Consider the following 14,180-nt stretch of genomic DNA (forward strand, 5'->3'; position numbering starts at 1 on the left):
TGAAAACAGCCATTTCCAATATCCACCTCCTCTAGGCTGCAGACTTCTGCTCATTATTTCCCAGCAACTGTGGGGAGGGGGCGGCTCTAGCTGGCTCCATCCAGTTTTACAGTTTATCAAGATTCTGAATTGTGCTTCTGCCCTCCAGCATGTTTTCAGTCCTTTCCAGTTTTGACATCTGCACATTACCTCAAGAAGCTTACTATTCTGGTATCCATGTAATTAATAAACACACTATATAACACCAGGCAGACCTTGTAGCTCTCCACCCAAAACCTGCCATTCTGATATGGATCCATTTGTAATTACCTTCCGCTTGTGGCTACTGTGTTTTGTCTACCCACCCTGTAGTAGTTTTATCTAGCCCATATCTCTCCAATCTGCTAATGAGGAGGCTATGAAGGACTCTGACAAAATCCTTAGTGAAGTCCAGATTCACTATATCCATTGCATTCCCTAGCTATTTTGTCAAAGAAGGAGATCAAGTTTGTTTTGCATAATTTGTTTGTAGCAAGATGGTGCTGGCTGCCCACAATCAACCTTTCCTCCTCTAGGTGCTCGCAAATGGATTTCCTTATATGTTTTAATAACTTCCCAAGTATTCAGGTGAGGCTAACCAGTCTACAATTTCCAAGGTCCTCTTTTTTTTTTTTTTTTAAACAGAGGAACACTATGTTGCCCCTTTTCCAGTTCTCTGGTATCGCACCCATTTCCTTTGTTTTGGTAAATATTGCCAAAGGATCTGAGATTTCCTGTGCTAGTTCTTTCAGTACCCTGGAGTAAAGTTAATCAGGCCCTGCTGACTTGAATTTATTCAGACCTATCAAAAGCTCTCTCTTTCATTATCTCAACCCTCATCTTTTCCCTTTCTTTAACCAAATAATCCTTATTAACTGCCTGGTTGCAGCTTTTTTACCTTTGCCTCCCTGATTTTGCTCCCGCAAGTTCTTGCTATTTCCTAGTATGCTTCCTTAGTAATCTGCCTGCCCTTCTATTGCCTGTGTTTTCCTTTTGTTTTTGAGATGCTGTAGAAGCTCCTTGTGCCATTGCAGTGGTCCCTTGCCATTATTCTTGTGTTTTGTGTTGAAATAGCATCTTGTTAAGCTTCCAATACCATGTCCTTTAGAAGTTTCCAGTCTTCCTGGGTCCCTTAATCCTTGAGTCCGTTTTCTCCCATGGCATCAGACCTATTATTTTCCTTGAGTTGACTGAAATCCGCTTTTTTTGAAATCCAGTGTCTTAATTCCACTGATTTCATGCTTTCCCCCATCTTAGAATCATGAATTCTCTCATATTGTAATCACTTCCTCCCAAGTTTCCTATCATTTTCACATCTTCCACCCATTCTTTCCTACTGGTCAGGACAAGAGCCAAGATAGATGATCCCTTAGTCATAGTCCATGGAACAAAGTTGCCATCCAGACAAGAACTTGCTCAACATTTTATGTTTGGCTGTATTATTCTTCCAGTACATATCTCGAAACGATGGCTGGTTGTATAAGGAAGCCAAAGGAAACAGCCCAGAGCAGGACTATCTTTCTGCCTTAGGGTGCATATCTGCTCTTAGTTACTCAGCCTTTTCCAAAGGTCTGGTTAGACCAGGGGTGGGCAAAATGCAACCCGGGGGCTGGATGCGGCCCGCCAGGCCATTCTATCTGGCCCGTGGGGCCCCTAAAAAATTTAGAAAATTAATATTTATCTGCCCTTGGCTGCCTTTCATGCGACCCTTGATGGCTTGCCAAAACAGTAAGGGCCCTCTGCCCAAAATAATTGCCCACCCCTGGGTTAGACTCTCTGCTACTGCTAGATGATCAGGTAACTGAAGCAACTGGTCTGATTCTTTGGCATTAAACACAACCAGGAGGCTGTGGCCACATCTTTGGGATGTGGAATTTGCAACTAAGTATACCTTTGTCACTACTACTTGCAGCAAATACAAGATGCTTTACCTAAGGCCTCACATGAAATGCATCTGCATCTAAAAAAAAAACCCCACACACAGAAAAGAGAATGTCCCATATCTCAGTAACAGGCTGCTTGTCACAAAGAAGTGTTAATAGAAACTATCTGCCGTAGCTTCGGTGAAAAGAATAAACTAAGCTAGGGGTAGGCAACACCTGGCATGGGTACCAGATCATGGCCCATAAAGGCATTTTGCTTGGCACATGCACCTTGGGGCAGACAGTAAGTAGGGAAGGGGCCAGGGCTGCGCTACCACAATAAGGATCAGGCCCCTCATGGCTCCTCTGCTGTCCACCCCTGGCGCACCAACATTTTACACATTGAAGTTGCAGGTGTTTTTGGCATGCTTCCCAAAAACATTGCCAACCCCTGAACTAAGCTCTCGCAGACTAAACATTTAAGGAAATAACTGACCAAACCTTAACTACTACCACCTGCACAAAAGGTAGATCTTCATTATGGTACTCAATATGGCCAATTCTGGCACTGACAAGGATGTCATGTTCAGATTGATGTTCTAGACAAAGTCCCTTTCTGGTGGAACTCCACCATCTGTCAAATGTGGGACCAGATTGTAAACCTGTTGCTTTCATTTTTGAGCAACAGTTACTAATCCATAGTGCATCTGCTCAAAAGACTGATTATTCATTAATGTGAGGAGGTAGTTCACAGTCTGGACCTTAGATTATAAGCTCCCTGGGCCACAGACCAAATTATATGCACAACCAAACTGTATTTTAATAAAATAAATTGTGTATGGTAGGACTCAAACAAATTATTTAACAAAGAAAAAGCGCTTCATTTCCTTCCATGCAGCAATGTAGGTATAATGTCACTGTTATTCAAACTCCATGTTTCACGTATTATTTCACAAAACAAATAATTCAGGATATAGGTATAAAAGATAACAATTTGCTAAATTTTAATGTTTCCATAAAAGTCAATTAAACAACCCTGCTCAACGTTCTGATGCAAAATTTGCAAATAACCCAAATAACCACTGCCACTTGTAATAATGCACAAGTGCACAGTATTTTTATATTGCATCTAGGTAAAAAAATCCTAAAAGTTTCAGAACAAGCCAAACAAATGTTAGCATATCATTGGTATAACATCTTCGCAAAATGGGCTCCTTCAGGGACGGCTATTCTTAATATCATGCTGCACCCTATAATAATATTATCATAATAAAAAAAATATTTCTTAACATATGTTATATGTGTTGCTAAATAAAATCAATGTATCCAAAACTGCAACTAAAAACAAAATATCTTCCTATCAGATAAATAGTTTATGACCCATTCATCACTGATGTTTGAAGGGTCAAAGGGCATGAACTGAACATGTACAAAGGGCATGAACATGTAGCATGAACTGAACTAATGTAGCTGATGTTGACATAGAATGTAATAGTAGTAAAATATAACCATGTTAGTCTTGTCCTGTAAGCAACATGAAAACTCCATTTTGTATCCTTCTGCTTGACATTAAGTGAATGAACTCTGCATAGCCTTTATATATGGGTTTGTGTTAAAGGGTGAATGGTGAGAGAATGGCATAGAGATGGGAGAAGATTTAACTGTTTATGTTAGCAACAAGGTGCCAAATGTAAGTTACCAGCCAGTAACTAACTAACAAACGGCTGAAGAATCCATTTGAAGCTCGAGGGCACAAAGGAGATAACAGAAGAAGAAATTCTGCCAGATGGGCAACAAAAACACTCCAACGCTAAGATAAGCTGAAGACAAAAGAAGAACAACTGCAAAAACAGAAGCTGGGTATGGAAAAACCCCAAAGCACTGAAACAAAGGTTGCCAATCCCTATAAAGAACACTTTGAAAATGCCAAGTTGGGTGAGTCTCTTTCTCTACTGCTGTTTCATCAGAGCACAGATGCATCTGTTCACCCCGCTCCAGCTTCAAATCATCATCATCTATTCAATAAGCTCGGGTTGGCCATCCTGGGCTAATATTGAGCAACTATTGCTGGTAACTATATCCAGTGTATATGTGGATGAAATGGTTGTTTTGTATATGTGTATGCCTGTGTGTAATGATGTGTATGATGATTTGTGTGCGTTTGTATGAATGGTGTGTCTGACCCTCTATGTCTAACTCATGTAATCAATAAACACGGCACCTTGCTTTATCCCCCTTTATAAACTCTCGCTCATGATTTAAGCAATTGGCAATTTGTGTAACATTTACAGTGGTAAACTGGCGGATCTCATCAATACATACGAACATTGGTGGCTGGAACAGAAACAATTATCCAGATATAGGTAAAAGGCTGGCAGAAGGGTTAAAGAAACTGGCAAAATTTGTTCATCTTTGTAAACATACAGCTCTTTAAACAGGCAGCAGTAACCCTCAATCAAAATACATCCAGACTACCTTCAGGGAAAGCTTCAGGAGGGACCTTGAAGATCTTATTGTTCACTTTGACCTCCTCTCTTCTGTACTCTGCAGAGGAGAGAGCATTCTTCTTGCACAAACTATCCAAGATTTGTGTGGGCTTGAAAGCATCTCGCCACATATTATAGCCATCTCTGTGGGAAAGGGATAGCAGCTTCAGAAACATAAAATTAGACATGGCAGATAATACTAGGATTTAAGACCTGTCTTTGGAAGACTGACCTCACAATTAACCATCAGCTAATACAAGTGGTAAAAGTAAATGCAGTAACCATCCTTGCTGAGAAATTCATAACGCTGGGGCTCATCTTTGGGTTTGTTCCATGAACACAGTTTTTGTTTTGTCAGAGATGATAGAATCCTGTCCTCCCACGCACAGAAAAAACCCAATCTGCAGAACTTTCCATACCCCTCTGATTTTAATTATTAGCCTCACACTGATGTTTTTATAAGAGACTGAACAACTTAGCAAAACAAATTCTTCTCTGATTTTTGTCCCCATAAAAAACCAGAAGGGCTTTTAAAGGGATATAAAACAGGGCAAAAATGTTTTTCAGTGTTAGTTTAGCTGATTTTCCTATGAGAATGATGCTACTATTACAAATGTTTAGTGAATAATCATTATGTCAGTAGAGCTTTATACTTTTCATGAATCCTTAGTGTAGAGGTTAGCCAGTGTTAAAGCATTCATTGTCACAAATCTGAGTCTTTTCCTGCAGATTCATGTCTCTGCACTCTCTGATATGCATTTATTTTGCTGAAGCATAGGTGATTTGCATTTGCTTGTCTTCAATATCAAGCAGAACATCAACTTGCATGAGAAGACGCAATAAAAATTATATTCAAGAGTAACTTAAATATTAGTGCTTTATAACAATTAAATGAAAAAGGTCAAGTCTAATTCCACTGAAATTGGTAGCAAAACTCCAACTTGAAGGAGCATCCTTCCTGAGAAATTTGGACTAGTCAAACCAGGCTGCACTTGAGTTATGAACTCATAAAAGGAAGCAAGAAGCACTTTTCACAAGTTAGACATATGCTCCATTCCTACTGAACTATCACTCAGAAAGGGCTTGGCCATTTTGCTAGCCATCCTTTTAAAAAATCACCTGTGCCCTAAGATGAAGCATGCAACATTTCCAGCCTGAAGGGAATGAAAATACAGTTTAGACTGGACAGGGTTTATGTCCCTTCACTTTGGAGATATCAGGGTTATCGCTTCTAATCCCAAGATGTTACCCAGTATTTAGGGTCCTGCTGGATCATTTTCCTCGGGAGAAAAAAACTGGTGATACAAGTCAGGTACATTCCTGGGTGCAATCCCATTTATTTGCAAGAATATGCACAGTGCAGTTTCCCTGCAAAGAGTAGGAGCAAACTGCACTTCTCCAGTGACTGCTGTATTTAAAGGGAAGTTCTATCTCAGCTTCCCCTCAGGGTCTCACTCACTATTTTGTGTCTCCCTTTTTCAAGGCTTTTTGCTTCTCACATACCCAGACAAATACAACTGCAATCAATCAATATTTTGGTCTTGTGTTTGTAATCAGTCCCCAAAGAAACCACTTCTCTCCCAGTACACAGAGCTTAAATTCTGTTCAGGTCTTGCCATGCTTCCATTCCTTCACTTGCTGAAGTGGGCCTTCAATTCATATTTCCACTTAGTCTGCTTGAGGGGTAGGTGGCACATCTGTTACATTTAGCCAGGTCTGTGACTGATGGAAACCTTTAACCCCTGCTAGAGTAATAGCTACATGGATTTATACTGCATAATTATGGGTGCTCTAATTCAACCAGCTGTTCTGGGCTTGATACAGGACTCAGTGGAGGAATCTTTCTGGTCAGGATAAAGGATCATATGGGGTCCCTTCTGACCTAACACACTATAAAATAATGTCATGTGTGCCAAACTTGTATTCTGCTACATACATGTCATACTGTGATGCCACTCCACAGTTGGCTCTGTGTTTGCTGAAGAACCGGTTCTCCAAATCGATCTTTGTCTCCCCAATCAAATCATCAGAACCAACCAAATCATGGTCAAATATTGCAACAGTGAGTTCTGACTCCATTGGAAAGGATATGCTGAATTCCATAACTCTAAATGCAATCCAGAAGAGAGAGAGAACTCAATTAACAGCAAGGATGGAAATGAAACACTCTCCCCTCCATCCACCACCTTGCGCTGAGACAAGCACTACACTTAAAAAAACCTGTACTTATCACTATCTGATTTTGAAAACATAAGCGCATGCAGTTATCAGAAGGACATGTTCAAACTCAAGTTATACACATAGGAGACCAAAACTGACTCTTACATACACCTCTGTGGCAACAACTGAGTCACAAATATGCAAGTCAGGTTTGAGATCATTTCTTAAGTGCTTTGAAAAATTAGGCCCCAATAGGACTATGCTCACCTTCTGTTTGAACTGAACTACTTGCCTGGATTAGACTGGAAGTTCACAGGGAAGGGACCCTTTTGCTTTGTGTATATTTACAATTAACCAAGCCAAGGAGCAGATTTCACATGGTGCTTGTGTTAAGCATAAAGCCACCAAGGACTCTTGCTTACAAGCATGCCCTGTTCATGACCATTCCCTCAAGGAGTTGGACTAATGGACAAGTGGAAAGTGAACCTGCAGCTACCTTGACAGTGAATGAACATACGGTGAGTATGAGCGATAATGGGCAACTGGTACCTATTGCAGAGATGGGACTAGTCAGAGAATTATAATTTGAAGGCTCCCATTTGCAACATTACTGCTGCAGCATTAATGGTATTTTGGATTTGCAGTCATGATGCAGGAGACTTGCTTTCACTTGTACAAGCAGGTCTCCAAATTAACATTCTCTGTTGCTTCCTAACTCTACTGTAATCTTTTGAGTAATACAAACTTTGCTTGAAGGCTGAGAGATCTGACGAGGAAAATGAGTTTTAGGTAGTAGCCCTTTGGCTTCAGGTTTTGTTTATTAAAGTCTAATCTGTTTCTTTCGGCCCTGGCAGATGTTACATTTATGTAATGATTAACATTTTAATTTCACCATAAGTATGTAATGTGACACAAGCCAATTTATGGCACCATAAGATGGCAAGCTAGCCACAAAAATGTTTCACATAAAAGAAAAGGACTCTTGTACTGTTTTTCCTACTTCCTCAGCACCACTGTGCGCCAAGTTTGGTACTTGGGAATGCTCCTGTAATTGCATCCCCAAATACCCTGCCCAGATAAACAGAAGGCCAGCCCTAAGCATGTTCCTATGAAAAGTACTGACAGTGCTTTTAAATGCTTCTGTATACATGAATACAATATACTGAGCTTTCTAGTGGAAAGAGAGAAGAGGAGATCCAGCATCATATCATAGTTCCAAGTGCAGGATCCATGCAGACTCGGCCATCAGCCTTTCCAGAATGCACCAGGGAAGAAACTACTCCCATTAAACCTGACATAAATAAAGTTTCCTTCATACTCTCCAAAAACAGGATTGAGTTGCTTAGGGATGTATCGTTCCTTTGTGTTCTTCTGTTCTTCTCCAACTGTCACTACCACATATGGATCTGCCTTGCCATTTGGGTCTGCTGGAGACAGGTTAGTAGCCTAAAATACACAAGACCCGAGATCAAGGGCGGGTTGGCATGAAGTAAACACAGCAAATGCAGGACAAGGTTGTCAGGGTTTCTGAGACAATCCACTTGCTCAGACAGCCCTCTGGTTGTGGCAGTGACAGGCAACTATTCAACAGGTGAACAACTAAGGACAAGTCTATAATTCTTACTTACTGGGTCAAGCAGCACTTTGCTGAATTATGCTGTGCTGTTTCATGTGCTACTCCCTGAACCAGAAGTCATGTATTCAACAAAATGTTTGTGGACTATTAAGCTCTACCTCTCTACAGAGTGAGAGGTAGCACGTGCATTTTAGTTTGGTTCAGTAAGTGAAAGGTATGGATATGTTCTATAAAGATGTATTAGTCACCTATCAATATGAAGCTCTCACTCAATGAATGATAACTCACAGTTCACTTCCCAGGATACTGCCTCAAGGCAGAGAGAAGGGAGAATGAAAAATGTCCTACTGGCAATTTCACTGCCTACCGGAGTTACAGTATTTGAGAGGAAATGAGGAATAACTTCCCTATGATGAATCTCCAATTCTCTTTATAATTTTATCCTATTCTGGACAAAGCACTGGTGGGATAGCAAAAAATGGAGGGACAACCTGGAAACCTATACCAGGGGCCATCCCCAGTCCTAGCTCTCGTGGTCCCAAGAATGCAGACTATGGGAAAGCCAGGGATTTTTTAGCTGGTGAACAGGTCAAGATCTCCAAGACACTTTGCAGACACTGAAAAATACTTACCTTAACAATATAAACTCTTACAAGCACCTTGATGGGTCTATTTCTGGGAACACCCTGGGAGATCTTATGCTCAGTACCTGCTTCCTTAGCAGGATAAACATAGAATGAACCCTACAGTGGAGACATTGAACAGGAATGGCAAGATGTAGGAATTAACACTTTTCTAGATAAATTTTTTCCAGAAGTAGTTATGTCCAGAATTGTGTCAGTAACACTGCCTTACTCATGTCAAACAACAGGTTTCTAATTATAGCTGTCTGTCCTGTGCTAGGTCACATATCTCCTGACTTCTCAAGATAACCTTACATGGTATGTCCCCAAAGACTTTGAGGGCATCTTCTTCTCACACAGAAATAATGGGTGACAGGCAAAGAAGTATTGTCCAAACTAATATTTTATATAGTAGGCAGGACAGGGTGGCACCTTAGAGACTAACTGGTTTGGTAAAGCATACATTTTTGTAGGTGACAGGCTACTCCACCAGATGCTATGAATGCTGTCACCTAAAACTATTCCTTCTTAAAGGGACTGACTGCTCTGTTACATCAACTAACGAAGGAGGCTCTCACCTGAGAAAGCGTATGCCTCTATGAACCAGTCAGTCGCCAAAGTGTCACCCTACCCTTCTTTTTGCCTGACTTCAACTAACATGGCTGCCTGCCTCCCTCTAATATTTTATGAATAGTTTTTTGTATCCTGGTAGCCCTCACAGGCCCTCAACCAGGACTAGAGTCTATTACACACTGTTCATTTCCTACACCAAAGAACTGAAATCTAAGCAAAGGCTAGATGGTACCTGGAGATAAAAAAACATCAGGTGGTTGGGGGGAGAGGAGGGTTGGAACAGGGACAGGGATGGGACAGGAAGAAAAGCTGGTTACCTCAGCTAGACTTGATGACTCTGCATGGGAAGATCCTGCAGCCCTGGGCAGATTGCCTGGAGAGCAGGGACCGTGGTGGGGGTGGAGAGGATCTTACCTGCCACAGCTCTCTGCACTCTGGTGGCAGCAGCTGCTGCTGTAATGGCAGCATGGGTTCAGGCCGCTGCAGCTGAGAAAGTCTTACTGCACATCAGCTCCCCTGGGGCAGCCCCTGTTACCCTGTTTGCTCCCCTACCCCCCCAGGTAAGCTAATGCACATCCCATTGCAAAAGTTCAGGGGTGGAGGGTGCCATTCAGCTTGACCTCTCCCCCTCCATACACTACTAGGTGAAGGACTACCTGGCTTCCATGGCTGGGTGGTGCAGGGCTGAGCTTGCTGACACTGACCTTCTAAACACAGCATCAGTTAAACTTCACCAGGATCAGCAAGCATAAAACCAGCAGTAATGAAGTTCAACATACAACTAAATAATTCCAAAATATTCTCTCAAACATGTCCTGAACTGAAGCTAACTGGCACCAGAAAGACAGGGAGAGGTGGTTCTTTGAACACAGACAAAGATGGGTAAGTGTGGAAACAGTCAAATCTGTAGTGCAACTGCAGATGCCCTCTAATGGCAAATGTCTTCTCTGCTGCCCAAGAAATAGAATGTAATTTCTACAGTGAGGATCTGCCCTATCAATTTATTGTGGGAGACTATGCTATAAGTCACTTCTTCTGACTATTTTCTGCTATGCATTAAATTTAAAGCCCCTCTACCAAGCTAATTATGCCTTAAGTGTAACTTGTAGAGGGGACCTTAGGGACCTAAAGCTTACCTTAAGAAATGATAAAAAGGAAGTTACTGTATATGTATCTATGGTCCCAATCTGCAACTGATATATATATCATTGTAGGATTTTTATTTCATACACAAATCTTATTTAAATGGCACGGTACCTTATACTTCCCCACAAAGTGCTCATCCTCATTTCCATCCTCCTCTTCATTCACTTTCCCACGATGAAGAGGAAATATATATAGCCAGTCTTCAAAATTATCAAACTCATTTTCCAGCTCCGAGTTGTAGATCTGAAAACAGTTGCATGTTATTTTGCCTGCCCTCCCTTCATCTTCTTTCCAAAATAAGGTAAGAGTTAAATGAGAACTAGAGACTATTTTCCCCACTGACTATGTGCCCATTCCTGCCATGGTTCCATGGAATTTCCAAAGCTTAAGGATGAGAAGAGTACTCAGCAACTCACTGAATCAAACTCACGTTCTGTGGGACTGCCAAATGCAAAGGAAGGAAAAAATGGCAGAAAGGAATATGTTGTGAATGAACAGATGTGTCAAGCACTGAGACCTACCTGTAGTGTGGCTATGGGTTTCCTTCTGGGCCGAATGGGCTCAGCTTCAAATATTGCTTCCTCTTCTATTTCCACATCAATAGAAGCTTCATTCAAATGCCCTCCATCTACAATTTGCATTAACAGCAACAGTGAAATGACTGAGTTCTTCTCTTTCTGAGTTGTATATCACTCCATGACATTATCTCCACAATAGCTCTTGTTTTCAGTCAATGGTTTGAAAACAAGATCAAATAAAACAGCACATCATGATAATCCAGGGGTGGACAAAATACGGCCTGCAGGCCGGATGTGGCCCGCAAGGCCATTCTGTCCGGCCCGTGGAGCCCCCCCAAAATTAGAAAATTAATATTTATCTGCCCTTAGTTCCTGTCAAAAATGACAGGAATCAAAGGCAGTAGGACCCAGGGGAAGCCGGGCAGACTCCCACAACAGCAGGGCTGCCCGGCCCCACCCCTACAGCTGGAAGCCCCAGCAGGGATTTCTGGCCTGGGACCACATGGCTGCCCCAGGCTGGAACCTCAGGTAAGGGGGAAGGGGCTAGGGGAAAGGGCAGGGAAGGACCCTGGGGAAAAGTGGCCAGGGGAAAAGATGAGTGCGGGGGTGGGGGGGGAAAAGCAGCCCCTCATCTGCCCCGTGACAGATGCCCCACACTGCAGCCACTCGCAGCCTGCCTGGGGCTACTTGTGCCTGCTCCAGACAGCCATACGTGGCTGCGAGCAGCCGCAGCAGGGAGCACTGGCAACAGGGTGGGGGAGGGGCTGCTTTTCCCCTCCCCTACGCTCAGCACCTGCTTGTAACCCAGCCCCACTGCCAGCCTGGGCCCCGCACCGGCTCCGGGCTTGCCTGTTGGGGCTACACATGACGACAGCAGCCGCGGCCTCCCTGCTTGCTGCACTGGGCAGTGTTCGCCACTGCTGCCTGTGGGCTACCCAACGCATGAGCTCCGGGAGGCCAGCAGCAGCCAACACTGGCCGGCGGCAAGCGGGGGGCCACAGCTGCTGCCGCCCCCGGTTGCCACAAGCTGAGCACGGGGAAAAGCAGCCACTCACTTGCTCTGAGGCTGGCACCCCATGCTGTAGCCGCTTGCAGCCCATGTGGGGCTACCTGTGCCTGCTCAGGACAGCCCCGTGTGGGCTTCGAGCGCCTGCAGCAGGGAGCGCCAGCCATGGGGTGGGAGAGGGTCCTCTTTTCCCCACACTCAGCACCAGCTTCTTCCCAGCCAACGAGAAGGGGGTTGGGGCTGTGTGCTGCCCCCTGCCTGTACCGCGGGACTAGGGGGCACTGGGAGCCTGTGGGAGTACAGGGCCCGCACTGGTGTCCGGGGGCCAGTGCTGGCAGGGCTGGGCAGGGTGGCAGGAGTGTGGGGTCCCAGCTGGCAGAGGCTCTCTGGACCCAGGCCAGCTCCCCACTCTCCCTCCTGGTGCAACCCAGCCCAGCTCCACAGACCCCTGCCAGCCTGTGGCCCTGCACTGTTAAACACCCCCAATCCTGGAGTCTCCATGGAGATCAGGCAGGAGTGGGGTGGGTAGGGGCTGCTGGGATATGGAGTCTGGCCACTGACCTGATCCGGCATTTTACCCAGTTGTGTGAAGTGATTTTTTTATAATCAGAAGTTGAAGAAATGATAGGTGGTGGTCAGGGGAGCTGGCTATGGTATGGGCAGCTAATTGTGAGGGCATGGGGAGGTTAACTGTAACTGGCAGCGCTCCTAACTATTTCAATGATTCTTGTATCAAAAGAAACATTCCGCTAATGCCTTTTTCCATTATTTTTAGATGCAGAAGTAAACAGGGTGGATGCAGCTAATCACTGACCAAGGTACACAAGGCTGGTGGAATGGGGACTGAGAAATCCAAGCCATACATAAGGGAAAATACATCTCTGCCCCATTATAAAAAGCACAACAGTGTATTTTGTGCAAAACTATTCCTAGGCTTTCAAGGCCAAAGCCATAACTCTCCCTTATCCAGAGCCTGTGGCAAGTTGAAAATAGGTAGGCAGCATCGAATGAATGGCACAGAACAGCAGTTAACTTCTAAATGTGCAGATGATGCTGATATTTACAATTATCAGATTCCATTCAACAAATATTTCAATTCCTAATGGATCCAAAGCTACTCTACAAATCCCAGCTAGGTTGTGTTGAGAACAGCAGCCCATTCAAGGCCTTGCCTATAGTATGTCCACCAGTCCAGTTGTCTCTCTCAATTCACAATCTCTCTCTTCCAGTTCCCATGGAAGACTAGATACAACCTAACAGAGCTCCAATGCAGCAAGCTATTAAAGATGCCTACATTTTCCTATTCTTAATTTCATTCCCACACCCTTAATTATATTAATGACTAGATAGTCCCATAAGCAATCCTTCTCTCTCTTTGCCATTTACATTCTTTTGTTTTTTTCTGTCTTGGTAATCATGTGGTAAATTTTCATAACCTTAGAAAAACCTGGCCTTTAATCACTTCATGGTTTCCCAATTTCCAATTACTTGTCAAAAACTTCTTACTAGTTCCAAAACTAGAACTGAATTCTACTTGCCAGGTCTGGTCTCATGAGAGCACAAACAGCAATGCTTCCTGCTTCACATTCTACTGGTTCCTTTGATAACCACATAGGACTGCAAGTTCATTTTCACTGCTTCACACCCCCACCACTACTCATATTTATAATCCTGTATTTTTCTCTCCTATACAAGGGCTGCTGACAGACATGAAAAAACAAAAACCCCAAAATGTGTTTTACCACAAGCAGTGCATTAGTTCAACCTGGCTCTGCAGCGTTTGTATAAATCAGGCGTTTCAGTGGGGCTATACAGACAGGTGAAGTGAGCTAGGTCCAGCTAACACAATGCCTCCTCTGGGCATGTGCTGGGCTTGGCATAGGGGCACACAGAATTTAAAGTAAAATGCTGGGGGGTGGGTTCTTTTTACATTTGTAAGTAGCCAAGAAGATCATTGCTTCAGAAAGATTCTTTCCTGATGGATTAATTTACCATTTCCAAGTAGAATCTTATTATTCTAGCTCCTCCCCAAGTTTCTATTCAATTTGTTCCTTTTCTTTTCTTTCTTTCTTTGCTGGTGAATGCAAAAGTACTTAGTATAGTATCATAAGGACATTTTAATGTGCTGGGTATGATCAACAAAATTTGTTGAAGGCAATCAAGACTATAGAAGGGGTTCTGAAAAACTGGAAGACCTTAATAAAATCAGATG

General features: G+C 43.3%; 1 protein-coding gene across 1 annotated transcript in view; it reads right to left on the minus strand.

Moving 5' to 3' along the window:
- LOC102384377 (fer-1-like protein 4) overlaps positions 1-14,180 on the minus strand; it is a 118,200-nt gene that overhangs the window by 27,790 nt on the left and 76,230 nt on the right. The window contains exons 29-34 of the mRNA XM_025215733.1: positions 10,966-11,072; positions 10,556-10,687; positions 8,735-8,845; positions 7,845-7,972; positions 6,303-6,473; positions 4,356-4,510 (exon numbers count right to left, since the gene is read on the minus strand). Of these exons, the coding sequence (XP_025071518.1) occupies positions 4,356-4,510; positions 6,303-6,473; positions 7,845-7,972; positions 8,735-8,845; positions 10,556-10,687; positions 10,966-11,072 (804 nt within the window). The remainder of the gene's footprint in view (positions 1-4,355; positions 4,511-6,302; positions 6,474-7,844; positions 7,973-8,734; positions 8,846-10,555; positions 10,688-10,965; positions 11,073-14,180) is intronic.

The sequence above is a fragment of the Alligator sinensis genome, unplaced genomic scaffold (assembly GCF_000455745.1).
Source record: "Alligator sinensis unplaced genomic scaffold, ASM45574v1 scaffold705_1, whole genome shotgun sequence".
Taxonomy (NCBI): domain Eukaryota; kingdom Metazoa; phylum Chordata; order Crocodylia; family Alligatoridae; genus Alligator; species Alligator sinensis.